Source organism: Lagenorhynchus albirostris, chromosome 20 (assembly GCF_949774975.1).
Source record: "Lagenorhynchus albirostris chromosome 20, mLagAlb1.1, whole genome shotgun sequence".
NCBI lineage: Eukaryota > Metazoa > Chordata > Mammalia > Artiodactyla > Delphinidae > Lagenorhynchus > Lagenorhynchus albirostris.
Window position 1 is genome coordinate 36286726 of NC_083114.1, and position 14327 is coordinate 36301052.

General features: G+C 42.1%; 1 protein-coding gene across 6 annotated transcripts in view; it reads right to left on the reverse strand.

The window, feature by feature from the left end:
• The window catches only part of KAT7 (lysine acetyltransferase 7), a 33685-nt gene extending 20246 nt beyond the window's left edge, over nucleotides 1-13439 (reverse strand). For 2 of the 6 annotated variants that reach the window (XR_009537472.1, XR_009537471.1), the window contains exons 1-5: nucleotides 13053-13434; nucleotides 10212-10359; nucleotides 7788-7964; nucleotides 6328-6567; nucleotides 570-652 (exon numbers count right to left, since the gene is read on the reverse strand). Coding sequence is in view for 3 of the 6 variants with exons in the window: in XM_060133528.1 (XP_059989511.1) it covers nucleotides 570-652; nucleotides 6328-6567; nucleotides 7788-7964; nucleotides 10212-10359; nucleotides 13053-13067 (663 nt within the window). In the remaining 3 variants the exon portion in view is untranslated. Of the gene's footprint in view, nucleotides 1-569; nucleotides 653-6327; nucleotides 6568-7787; nucleotides 7965-10211; nucleotides 10360-13052 lie in introns of all 6 variants that reach the window. The other 4 variants (XR_009537473.1, XM_060133529.1, XM_060133528.1 and 1 more) reach the window with 3 other exon arrangements.
• Between the last annotated feature and the right edge of the window lie 888 nt (nucleotides 13440-14327).

The window sequence follows — 14327 nt, forward strand, 5'->3', positions numbered from 1 at the left end:
TTAGGCTCTACTCCTAAATCCATTATTCCAAACCCCAAAGGTTATTTAGAACTATATTTTTCAAGAATGTAAGACAAGAATTAGCCAAGAGTAGGTGTGATTGAGAGTAACAAAAAGAAAAGTATTTCACAGAAACAGACAAAGAAAGAGGAAAAGAATTTTGAAAAACTTTTAAAAAGCAAAATGTCCTCATAGATTTATAAGAGAAACTAATGCATAAATATTGAGATCACATATTTATGCAAATTATTCCTTAGTGGAAAAGGTCCCGAGCAATCTTTGAAGATAATTTTCAACAGAAAATATCAAAGCACTTGGAGGATGATGTTCCAAATAGTCCATAGATAATCTCATTGTTAATTTCTCTCAAAACACTCACTACGTAGAATAATTCATTTGTCTGGTTTTTTTTCTTAACACAGTTGTTTTTTATAATGTTTCCTCCTCTAGAATGTAAGAACATGGACCTTGCACATTTTGTTCACACTGTATCCCCATTGTTTAGCAAAGTACCTGGCAAATGGTAAGCACTCAATAAGTATATGTTGAATAAATGACAATACAGTTACCTTGCATTCATCAGCTGAGAGATTATGATAGAGAGGGCATCCTGATATAGAGAAATGTCTCTCGTGTTTTCCTGTAAGGTGTCCTGTTAAAGGAGGAAAAAACTTAATCTCAAGATGAAAGATTTATGCTTGTAAAGTCATATTTTTCTCTACCTTTTTTTACAGTATCATTTTATCACATACATGTCTGATTACAGATTAAATCCATCAAAGGTAAGTGCTGTCAGGGTCATAACTTGCACCCACAATAATTTTTTTTCTTCCACAGGTTGGATCTAGCAATCTTTGAACACACTTGCATATATTCAGTATAAATTATAGTTCCTTCTTTTCTGATAATTCTTTCTCAAATTCCAAAATGTCATTAAGCCCATAAACTTATTTAAAAGGCACAAAGTTGGGCTTCCCTGGTGGCACAGCGGTTAAGAATCCGCCTGCCAATGCAGAGGACGCGGGTTTGAGCCCTGGTCCGGGAAGATCCCACATGCCGCAGAGCAACTGAGCCCATGTGCCACAACTACTGAGTGTGTGCTCTACAGCCCGCGAGCCACAACTACTGAAGCCTGCGCACCTAGAGCCTGTGCTCCGCAACAAGAGAAGCCACTGCAATGAGAAGCTCGCATACCACAAGGAAGAGTAGCCCCTGCTCACCGCAACTAGAGAAAGCCTGCGCACAGCAACGAAGACCCAGTGCAGCCAAAAATAAATAAACAAATTTAAATAAGTAAATAAAAATAAAAGGCACAAAGTTACAAGCAAGAATATTTTCTTTTGGTGGAATTTAACTTTCCTATGCTAAACTGATCAAGTCATATGTATAGTAAGTACTTTCCTTTCTGTTATGCAATGTTATACAATCTGAATTGAACTTTTTTTTTTTTTTTGGCTGTGTTGGGTCTTCGTTGCTGCGCATGGGCTTTCTCTACTTGCGGTGAGCAGGAGCTACTCTTCATTGCGGTGCACGGGCTTCTCACTGCGGTGGCTTCTCTTACTGTGGAAAATGGGCTCTAGGCACGCGGGCTTCAGTAGTTGTGGCATGTGGGCTCAGTAGCTGTGGCTCTCAGGCTCTAGAGCGCAGGCTCAGTAGTTGTGGCACACAGGCTTAGATGCTCTGCAGCATGTGGGATACTCCTGGACCAGGGCTCGAACCTGTGTCCCCTGCATTGGCAGGTGGATTCTTAACCACTGTGCCATCAGGGAAGTCCTTTTATTAAAAATTATTTATTTATTTATTTTTGGCTGCGTTGGGTCTTCATTGCTGCGCATAGGCTTTCTACAGTTGTGGCAAGTGAGGGCTACTCTTCGTTGCGGTGCACAGGCTTCTCGCTGCGGGTGGCTTCTCTTGTTGTGGAGCACAGGCTCTAGGTGCACGGGCTTCAACAGTTGTGGCACACAGGCTCAGTAGTTGTGACTCGCGGGCTCTAGAGCGCAGGCTCAGTAGATGTGGTGCATGGGCTTAGCTGCTCCACGGCATGTAGGATCTTCCTGGACCAAGGCTCAAACCTGTGCCCCCTGCATTGGCAGGCGGATTCTTAACCGCTTCGCCACCCCGGAAGCCCCTGAACTTCTTTCAAAAATCAAAAGAAACTTATGAAAAATGGAGAAGGAAGTGGCCTTTTCTATCGTATAAGGAAACATACCTTGATAACTTTGGACCAGATTAAATATATTCATTCTTTTGGAGGGGTGGCTGGTTTTGTTTAAAGATTTAGCCTTCTTCTATAATCAAACTTTTATATTATTCATTCATTCATTTATTTATAAAATACATAATCAAACTTTTAATCAGGAAGTTTGCACAAGGCCCTCTTAAGAAGGGAAGATGAAGATATTAGGAAAAACAATACAGAAAGCTCATTTTATCTAAAAGGGTATCTCTTCATTTTTCTATTTCTCATGTGGTTTGTGAAAATACACAGAGAATTGATTATTTCATTTTTATATGTCCCTTCAATCAAAAGGTTTATCAAACACCTAAGATTGAGAGGGATGGTGAGCCAAGGCTAATGAGATAAAAAGATAAGTGAGCTAAGCTAAATTGCAAATCTACAAAAACCTTTATCTTTCTTGGGGTAAAGGAGACATTTAAAAGGGATTTAAAAATTATACAACAGCCAAAAATAAATAAATAAAATAAATAAATTTATTTTAGCCCCCGCTCGCCACAACTAGAGAAAGCTGCACGCAGCAACGAAGACCCAATGCAGCCAAAAATAAATAAATAAAATAAAAATTATACAAGATTTACAGAGTAAGCTTTAAAGGGTAAAAACAGGGAATTCCCTGGGCCCAGTGGTCGGGGCTCCGTGCTCTCACTGCCAAGGGCCTGGGTTTGACCCCTGGTTGGGGAACTAAGATCCCACAAGCCTTGCAGCGCAGCCAAAAAATAAATAAATAAAGGGTAAAAACAGTCCAAGTACTGGGGGAGAGGGGAATTAATATATGATATGCAGGCTGCCATGTCTCCAGGACTATATTATTTAAAACGTAATATTAGAGATCCACACATTTATCTTACACACAAAATACTACCCTCACTGATCAAACACTATGTACAAAATGTAAAGTATCATCGCTATGGCAAGCTTTTTAGATACTATGCATCTGTAACTGCTGAATAAATTATTCAAGTTTGTTTTATTTTATAATATGTAAACTACAACCAATATGTCTATATTAAAAGTTTAAAAATGATAGCTGTTCTATTCACCTAGCAATTCCACTGCTATGAATTTATCCAGCAGATTTTCTAGAGACACCAAAATACATACATACAAGGCTATCAATTACAGTACTGTTCAAAATAGCTTTAAGAAAAAAGAAGTTAAAAAATGAGAAACAATATAAATGTCAATCAATACAGGACAATTTAAATAATTTCTGAACTTTCAATATAATGGAATTCTCTATATCCTTTAAACAGATGGACCTCTGAGTGCCAATAAATATCTAAGATGTCAAACCACTGTATATTTTCCTTTTTCTAAATAACAAAAAAAGAAATACATGTACATATACACGTGTGCTATATATGTATAGAAACTTATCAGCATTCATAAAAAACTACCAATAGTAGTATTATATCTAGGGCATGGTTCTGGGGATATGAGTGAAGGAGAACTTTTACTTAGCACTCAAGACCTCCTGTAGGGTTTTAATTTTTCAAAAGCACATCCTACTTTCATACCAAAATTACCAAGAAAAAAAAATTAACGACACTGTTTTGCCTAAGATGAAGAGTGGAACAGGATCCAGAATAATATTGGAAGCTCTGGTTCATACTTTTCAATCTTCGCCAATACATTAAAACCAAAAGTCAAGTAAACTTTCCCGTGATGCAGCAGATTTATACTTACTCTCTGGTCTCTACCACATTAAGGGTGCTGAGTCCAGGACATAAATAACACAGAATTAGTCCCCCACTCTAACCTCATTCTGGTCTGTCTCCTCCTCCCCATTCTGGTCTATCTGCTTCAGGCATATTGGCCCCTAAAGTATTCCTCAAAGGGACTTCCCTGGAGGTCCAGTGGTTAAGACTCTGTGCTCCCAGTGCAGAGGGCACGGGTTGATCCCTAGTCAGGGAACTAAGACCCTGCATGCTGCACGGCGCAGCACCCCCAACCCTCCCAAAAAAATACTCCTCAAAGTGGTTAAGCATTCTCCTGCCCCAGACCCTGTGCACTTGCTGTTCCCTCTACCATAATGCTTATCCCCCAGATACTCAAATGGTTCACTCTCTCACTTATCTCAGGTTTCTGCTCAAATATCAGCATATCAGAGTGGCTTTCCCAACTCACACACGCTTGTATGTGCAGTATCCTACTCTTCAAAGCATACATCTCCAGTTGATGTATTACACATCTGTTTTGCCTTCCCCAGTTAGACTATAAGCTACATGAGGGTAGGGAATTTGACATGTTCACAACTCCACCCCCAGAATTTAAAAGTCAATAAGTATTGAATGACTGATTACACATAGTACATAAAATAAAAGTAACAATCTAAGGATGCGTGGATACCAACAAGCAGAGCTGAGGAAAATTCCTTCTCCTGCTGTGTGGCAATGAGATCCTCTTACTGTCTGAAAGCATATTAGCTATCTCTTGTACTAGTGTTTATATACTGTCTATTCTTAGTTTTTCATTATTTATCTCAAGGAAATTGATTTAGGCCTGAAACAACTACCTTGAGTAACAACTGGTGTAGTGTTCAGGGGAACTTTTGCTTTACTTATGCATTTTGATGGCCTGAAATTACCTAAGAAACTGCTGCTAAGACCAGGAAAGGATCCAAATAAATAAAATACTAGGGAAAATGTACTGGTGGTCTGCAAAGCAGCAACTTACTCTGTTCTACTTTTTTTCTGAACCTGGTGGCCACATTCAATGGCTAAATTTTATTTATTTATTTATTTTTGGCTGTGTTGGGTCTTTGTTGTGGTGTGTGTGCTTCTCATTGCGGCAGCTTCTCTTGCTGTGGAGCACGGGCTGTAGGCATGCGAGCTTCAGTAGCTGTGGCACATGGGCTCTGCAGTTGTGGCTCGCAGGCTCTAGAGTGCAGGCTCAGTAGCTGTGGAGCACAGGCTTAGGTGCCCTGTGGCATGTAGGATCTTCCCAAACCAGGGCTCAAACCCGTGTCCCCTGAATTGGCAGGCGGATTCTTAACCACTGCGCCACCAGGGAAGTCCCCAAAGGCTAAATTTGTAGATAGAAAGAGAGGCCCCTTATCTTCCAATCAGCACCTTTCAACTCTAGACAAAAGCTTAGCCCAACATTTGCACCTAATCTCAGTTAAGGAGCACAAATAAGGTTTTTAAACCATTACTAGAATCCCTCAGTAAGGGGGAAAAATAAGTCATAAGAAAATAATGAAATATTCATCTATCTGTGAAGAAATGCTTATCTAGTTTATACTTACTAAAGCACACAAAGCCACAAGACCTAAAATTACAGAAGTCACAAAAGGCCAGGGTCTCATCTGTACTCCTTACCTTCAGAACCTCTTGACCAAAAAAATCTGTTTTTCTCATTTCCTTAATAGCTATGGCCATACAACCATTATTCATCACTAACTTACAGTCTATTAGTCCTCAGTAAGCTTGAACGAAGCACCGCACAATGAGATATTTAGAGATAACTGGTTTTCTGTTTTGTTTTTGCTGGAAAAATGAGAGAATTTTTCACTGGGAAAAGCTCTCAATAAACTGAATGGCCCATTACAGTTAATTTCCTTGTAACCAAATCTGTTACTATGGATAAGAGGCCAAGAAGCAGAGATGCTTTTTTTTTTGGCTGCGTTGGGTCTTCATTGCTTCTCGCGGGCTTTCTCTAGATGCAGAGAGCAGGGGCTACTCTTCCTTGTGGTGTGTGGGCTTCTCATTGCGATGGCTTGTCTTGTTGCAGAGCATGGGCTCTATGCATGCAGGCTTTGGCAGTTGCGGCTTGCGGGCTCTAGAGTGTAGGCTCAGTAGTTGTGGCGCACGGGCTTAGGTGCTCCGTGGCACGTGGGATCTTACCGGACCAGGGCTGCAACCCATGTCCCCTGCAATGGCGGGAGGATTCTTAACCACTGCGCCACCAGGGAAGTCCCAAAGATGCTTTTATTCAAGCGGGCAATTCAGAGTTATTCTGAGGAGTGATCACTGAAGAGCCTAAGAAGCTAAGTCGCAATGGAACACTGAACATTTCTGGGTGATCCTAATTCCAGAGGGAGAGAGAACCACATATCACAGGGTGTCATGAGGCTTGGGCACACTTACCTAGGGAGTTACAGCCTGGTGTAGGACACTTCATATTGAAATTGTAGCTTTCATGGAAGCGGCGGCGCTTGGGGCGATGAGAGAGATCACTGCCTGAGTCCTTCAAGGACATGTCCTTGGCAATGCTCTCATCGTGAGAAACGTTGGGGCTGGAGATGTCTATATCAGACTCGGAAGAAGGGGCATTTCCAGTTGGCGTTCGAGGTGGAGACTCATCGTGATCAGCGGTATTTTTAGTTTCTAAAGTAAAAGCAATTGGTAGAACTCATGAATGGGGTTTATTTTATTTAGAGGGTTATTATATTCAGAAGAGCTTATGGGCTTTCCAAGACCCTCTTTCTACGATTTAACCAGTAACTTTTAGCCACTTATCTGCCATAAAACTAAATAGAAAATGAAGAGAAACTAATAACATCATTCCTCTTTTGCAACTTTAAATCCTGACTAAAATTCCATTTGGAGTTTACCTAATGCATTTTACTTATCTGTGTTTCTCCCAAGCCCCAAATCATGGGTAATCAAAACTGGATGGGAATAAATCTTTAAAAAACATTACCACCCCACTCTCCTTCCAGGAGATACACAGGATGGAAGATAAACGAAAATGGTTCTTTCTGGATGACACTGAACAGACTTGGTGTGAGACTGTGAATGGACCTGACTAACTCTAAATTAGGGGTTGCAAACCAAATGCCTACCGGGGCTGAGCAAGGCCAAATCAAGAGCTGACTGTCCCTCTCAAGGGGACAACTACTACTCAGTTCCAGCCAATTATTACTGTGGTGAATGGCCACCTAATGTTCCCAGAGCTTTCCATTTTTTAAAAGAAACTAGTAACTCAGGTTTTTACATGAAATCTTTGTTTTTTCAAATACTGGCAACAAAACTTTTTTTAAAAAGTAAATACGGTTCCATCAAACCAGCTGACCAGACTTCCCTGGTGGTCTAGTGGTTAAGACTCTGAGCTTCCACTGCAGGGGCCGCCGGTTCCATCCCTGGTTGGGGAAGTTACACATGCCGTGGGGTGTTGGCAGGCTAAAAGCCTAAAGCCTTTCATCTAAGGCCTCTGATTTGGGCTGCTGAATCACAACCTCAATACCTTACCATTCCCCATTACTGATGGGTCACTCCTCTTCAGAAATTCAGAGATAAATGGACTGACAAGCAGGCTGTAAGAAAATGTGCTTTAAGCCTTCTTCATCTGTGGGTAAGAGGTACCCAGTCCCTTTTGCCTACTGCAGGTCCAATCAAATATATTCCAGCTACTCTGGACCTCAAGAGTACTAGAGTACCAAACTTGACCTCAGCAAGACACAAAAAAGGAATCAGACACACCAGCATTCACCTAGCTGAATTTTGTATTGGGCATCTATCTATCTGCAGTGGCTCCAAGCCTCCCTTAAGAGGAAACTGACTAGACCCTCTCTGTAATGAGTCCAAATCATACCACACCCACTCACCTCTATCTGAAAAGTCAACCACTTGCTCAGTTTCTGAGCCAGATGAACGAGTCTGCCGAAGAGGGTATTTTTTCGGAGTCACTGGGGTAGGCTGCTGCTGACTACGGGTCACTCTCCTGGTAGAATAAGCAGGCTCCTCAGTGCCAAAAGACTGCAAATTTCGAACAGGACTGGAATCTGATCCCGATTTTTAAAAACAATAAAACAATTAAAGAAAAAAGAAGGAAATCTGTTTTATTTCCCAGTGGTATGACTTATTAGCACATAGGCCCTCCTCTTCATATTTCACAAAATCCAACAAATCCTCAAAATACCCATTTTATTGAACTAAATATAAGCAAAATAGATCAGGTATAGAGATGCAATACAGCAAGGAATTAATAGTTTAGGCTCTGGAATCAAGACTGAACGTGATTCAATTCCACTTCATCATACTAACTAGCTGTGGCATCTTGGGCAAGTTAATCTCTCCAAGCCTGTTTCCTGATCTATAAAAAATGGGGCAAAACTAGTAGCATATTCCTCATACATTTTGTGTGAGAATACGTGGAATAATTCATGTAAGGCACCTAACATGATCCCTAGGTAGCTAAATCTAGTGCTTTATAAATATTAGCTACGTCCTCTCTTTCTTCCTTTATCTAACCCACCAGAAAACAGATGCTCTACTACTAAAGGTATATCAATATACGAATATTTCCTTTCCTTAAGGATCTCTTTTTTTTCTTCCTGATTACCCTATCTGATACCCTAAAGCAAAATAGTATTAGATTCGTAAAGGGCAAGGCAAGACTACAACTTTTAAAATTCTTTTGGATAGAGAAGTCTATTCTGAAGCACCCAGTAGCCTTTTCTCATCTCTACTCTGATGACACTCAAAAAAGGAATAAAAGAAATTCAGAGCTAAAATTAAAGCATATTTTAATCAACAAAAAATCCTAACATGTATATATTATAGATTCTGCAAAGAAGAAAACTGAAATTCTCCAACTCTTGTGTAAAAGTTAGCACACAGCTAGGTTTTCAGTTTGCATACCTCCAGGGGGCTCCATTCACAATGTACTGATAGTCTACATTTGCTTTACAGAGGGTCATCTTACATGGACCACACTGTGAACGGTGCCCCATGGAGTTGTGTGACTCAGTGGTCATAAAGTATAACTAGAAAGAGACCCGGAGCTCGTGTAATTCCTAGCTATTTTGAATATTTACAACTTTCAGGTGTCCAGGGCATGATCAATTATACTTTCTAAGAACACTTATGCCCATTCCTTTGCATATACTGTACTCTCTACCTATAATAACACTTTCCCATCTTTCAACTTGTAAATTCCTACTAGATCCCGTAAGATTTCCATATCTGGGCTTCCACGGTACTCTATGCAAACCTCTCTCAGAGCCAGTTCCACAATGCATTACCATACCAGTTTACATCCCGAACTAAACTGTGAGCTCCTTGAGGGCAGGAAGTATGATTTTTCTACCATGGTATTCCAGTACATAGCATAGTACCTGAATTATAGTAGCCATTTATCAATATTCCCATTATGCCAAAAGATAAAACTTAAAAGTTGAGAAATCAAGAGACAACATCTATACTTCAGCTCAAATATTAGATTCAAAAATAAAGTAAGGAACAGTTGCTGAGAATGTTCCCACTTTCTTGCTTGAAAGAAGAGATGTTCTTCTCTCATTTTGCAACATGCTTATACAAAGCACTAACCAAATCAACACTGTTTAAGCACTCTAAGTATATTATATTTTCCCTCTTAACTTATTATCGCCTGTTGATCATCAGCTTTTTGTATTCATTATAACTTTCTTTCTTCCCCAGGGAATCCCAGAGCAGAGCCAAGAGGGTTTAGGGGTACCCTCCAAATCTAAGCCCAGATAGCTAATTGCACTAGAGAACCTTCTGACACCAAGATTCTCTGTTCTTTAGTACCAAAGCAAAATTCTGGGTATTTACAATTGATAGTTAGGTCAACTATTTATATTTATTACCTGTACCTGACTATATTACAGAATTAAACGTGGCTTTAAAAGTATTGGGCCTCCTATAATAACAAGTTCAAGAGACTATTTTAAGTCCCTAGGCCTAAACCATTCTAACGAAAGTGAAAAGATAGCATTCTCATTTTACTGATAGGGAAACAGTAATCTATAAAAAATTAAATGACTCAGGACATACATGTGTCACACACCTATTAAACCAGACATAGTTCCTTTGGGTCTACAAATTGGACAGTACCCCCAACAGAACCATTTTTAAAAACCTGATACTTCGCAGTCATCTACTCTGCATTTTACCAGATTCTGTCATCAACTTCAAGACATGGGACCAGTTTCCACAGTAACTAGCACCATAATGTGATGTCCAGTCAGCTGTGAGGTGTGGTCAGGAAGAAGGAAGCCGCCTTTTACCTTGGGAACTCTGGCTTAGTCGGGCTGAGGAGCGGGTGACGCGGGCAGATCGCCGGGATGTGCCGTCACTCTCTGAACTGTCTGTGTGCTCGAGATCTGTAGAAAAATCGGAATCTTCGGTTCCATCTGAACTACTGCCTGCATTCCTCTGTAACACCATAGATCCAAACATTAGCACAGAAACATTTACTCTGTGGGTCTGAATTAACACTGGGAAAAAAACGAACTGTGATACTGAAAACACCAAGTTCAAACCTAAGAAAGGATTCCACAGACAACTTTCCTTTATTTAGAGCATTTAAATGAAACAACCTACAAATAATGCACCCTTATTAAATAAACACAGAAAGAGAATTCTTACTGTATTATCGTTAATTCTGAAACAAGTCCATCTGGAGGTCAGTACCACAAACTGGAAAGTATTCTACTCAAAACAGATCGGTTGACATAACCATGTACTTACAGAAAGTCCAGAGTAATGAGAAAAATGTTAGTACTAGACCCCATTGAAATTCAGAGTAGCTTTTGTACAAAGTCTCCATCAACAGCTATTACATTTTTAAAAACTACACACTAATTCAAAATGTCATGGTCCACAACTCTGATCCCAAAAGAACTTAAGGAGAAAAAGAGTAACATTCTTCTTTCTTATCTACTTTTGAAGTTTCTCCACGTGAATGGCAGAAGTGCTTTAAGAAAGCGGGGAAGGGAGTGGCTTGCACATGAAGACTCATAGGTATGCAAAAACAAAAGGTTTTTAAAAATCATCTTTTAGGGCTTCCCTGGTGGCGCAGTGGTTGAGAGTCTGCCTGCCGATGCAAGGGACACAGGTTCGTGCCCCGGTCCGGGAAGATCCCACATGCCGCGAAGCGGCTGGGCCCGTGAGCCATGGCCGCTGAGGCTGCGCGTCTGGAGCCTGTGCTCCGCAACGGGAGAGGCCACAACAGTGAGAGGCCCGCGCACCGCAAAAAAAAAAAAAAAAAAAAAAAAAAAAAAAAATCATCTTTTAAATAATTATTTGTCAATTGTTAGCCTCCTGAGGCATGATTAACCATAAAGATAACTTTTATCAACTGAGCATTAACACTATACCTTTTACTAAACCAGAAAGAGAAATGTATTTGCTAAAAGAATAAAAAACAAAAAAACACCAAAGTTTCAAATTACAAGTCCCCAATTCTTTATTCAAAACCCTCAGGACCAGCTGTATTTAGAATTCATAACTTTTTAGAATTTTGGAAAGGGAATAATTTGCATATATGCTGCAAATAACACCATTTCTGCAGCAAAATATGTAAACAATCACACTAAATGAGACACACGAAAACTCAGGACAGTTTAGGACAGGTTTTGTCACCAAATAAGTTACTAGAAAATCTACATTTTCAAGAGCTCTTTGTATATGGGAATTGAAGAAAGGGGACTGTGGGCCTATTCCAAGGCACCAGTACTATTCCTGCATTTGGTAAGCCTTAACATAAATACCACCTGTCAATGTACGTCATTTTAGGAGACATTAAAAAGTGTAAATATTTGAAAGCCTCTGTGAAGAGAAACATTTCTTCAGAAGTGAACAATACCACCCAATTTTCCAAATATTTCAAGTCTAATCTGCCCAGATAATGAGTGGAGGCCCCAGAGAGGGTCACAGAAAATTGACAGGATAAAAGGGGGAATCTTAAAGGTCATCTAGTCCAATTACCCAGATATTTGAATCCCTGATCATCTCTGACCATCCCTTCCTGGCTTGACTGTAGAACTCAGTTCTTCTCTCTGGCTTTCACCAATCTACTTCTCATCTTATTCCAGAACAGACTTAATTGCTCTCCCACTTCTCTGACATTAAGCTTTGTACATTACTGCCAAGTAGAGAATTTACTAGATCCTTCTACAGTTATTTATATGTCTGTTTTCCCCATCAGACTCTGATTTCCTTAAGCCAGGGTTCACGTCTAATTAATTTCTGAATCCCCAGCAACCAGCACGTAGCAAGTAGTCAATAAGCATTTGTTGAACTGAATTAGATTTGTTCTGTAGTCCTGGCTCTGCCATTGCCTAATTGAGTAGCTTGGGGCACTCCAATAAGCCTCTGTTTAGCTGAGAAAAGAAGGGATGGGAGTGTCCTTAGGTGATTTCATAAGTCCCATCTAATTCTACAAAGTTTCTGATTTTACGAACTGCATTTTCTAGGCGCTGTCCAACTAAGGAAACAATAATAATTACAGCGTAGGAGCAACAGGCCAGAGTGAGATCCCTTGGGAGTGGGCGCTGGTTCTCCACCACCCAGTCCTCTGCTTTGTTGTGTCCCCCGCGGGGAAAGGAAGGATGCTCCAAAACCCCGCCTCTCCTCCTATGAGCATCTCCAGACGGAAGAGAGGGGGATTCGTGCCACCCAATCGCGGCCCCGCTAAACCGCGCCCCCACAGGACAGACTGCCAAGCCCAGCCAATCAAGAGAAAAGGGATAGTTCTCTACCGCCAGTAGGAGAGCGGTGGGGCCGGGCCCAGACACCGCCCCCACACGCGGGGAGGTGACCGTTGAGCCCAAATGGGCGGTGTCACCAGCCAATCAATATGCTTCTAGACGTTTCAGCGACCAGTTAACGAGAAGAACGCCTCCGAGCCAGGCAAGCAGAGGGCGGGAATAGTTGCAAGCATAGGCCGAGGCCAGGGTCGGGCCCACATTTTTCTGTTGGGTATGGACAGAAGAGAGGGTTGCTGAGCTAGGTTCGGGGGAGCGGGAAGTTGGAATCCAACCACTGTGAGGCGTGGCCAACTGCGTCACGTTGCTCAAAAGACTGTCCTTAGAAACCCGCCATCCCTCCTGTCCCGTTCCTCTCACCTTCCTTCGCGGCATTGCCGGCGGCTGCGGCCCGACGGTTCCGATTCGGGCAGCGGCGGCAGCAGCAGTAGGAACGGTGGCTCCGGCGGGCTCCGTGGCGGCCTCTGTAGCAGTCCCAATCCTGCGTACGATCCCAAGTGCCTCCTGCTTCACAGCGTCTACAGCCTTCTGCGCAGGCGCCGCGGGCTGAGGCGCTTTTTCCTCTACTTCCGGCTGGGGTTCGCGTCACCTGACGTTGCGGGTCAGAGAGGATGCTGGGAGGTTCGCTCCTCCGGTGAGGCTACTGAGCGCCATTTTGGACTTGGTCAGGAAGTGACACCGATGGTGGAAACCGGGGTGAGCCGTGTTTAGTTAGGGGAATGGCACCCTTTGTAGGCGTGGGTAGCCATTCCTGTTTGGGGCAGAAGCCCGACAGTTGAAGTTAACGGTTCTCATCTTTACCTTGGGCAACATTTCCCTTCCCGGTCGTTTTAATTTCCGAAGTCGGAGAAGGAAAGCCCCAGAATCCATCAGGTTGCTGAGGTTTAACCCCTTCGTCGCCGAATTGGCTAAAGGACGTTTCCGTTTATGACATAAACTCAAAGTTGGGAAGGGATATTTTGCAGAAGAAACTATATTTTAACAGCCATCCTGTGTCTCAAAGTGGTGAGAATGGGGGCTTGTGAAAGGAACGAAAGGGTAGCGTCTGTCATCGGGAAGTTTCTTGTCTGGTAGAGGAGACATTGTCCTTGCCCTTAGCGAACAGCAAGTAAGTTAATCCGTTCACTCGCGAAAGGAGACAGAACCATTCTCCACAAGCTGTAGCTCCAAAGAATTACCAATTTAGTTCTGTGGTGAGCACATTCTGTATGGGTTTGAGAGCCTTGGGTGGCCCACAGGGTGAGAGTGTGCGCCATAGCAGAGCCGGAGAAGCATTGAACCCGTTAGCCCAAGTGACCTCTCGAATGCAGATGCTGGAGCCAGGAGTTGGGGGAAGGGGGAAGAGGAAGGAATATTTTTAGTAAAGCTGGAGCTCAGAAAGGCGTTGATTTTTAAATAATCGTGAGAGCGCCTTGAAAGGAGAAGTTTTGGAAGATGTAAGGCTAGAAGAGTCGTAAGAAAGGGCTGGGAAGTGGACAGCAGGCATTGAGGATTTAGCCTCGCTGGAAGAAAAGCCTTGAGAAGACCAAGGCTTGGCCCAGAGCTCATGGGTGGAATCCAGCCCAGCTCAGTCATTAAGTTAGGATCCTGGACCCCAGTTTCACCTGAGGCTAGCTAAGATGGAGATTTCCCCCT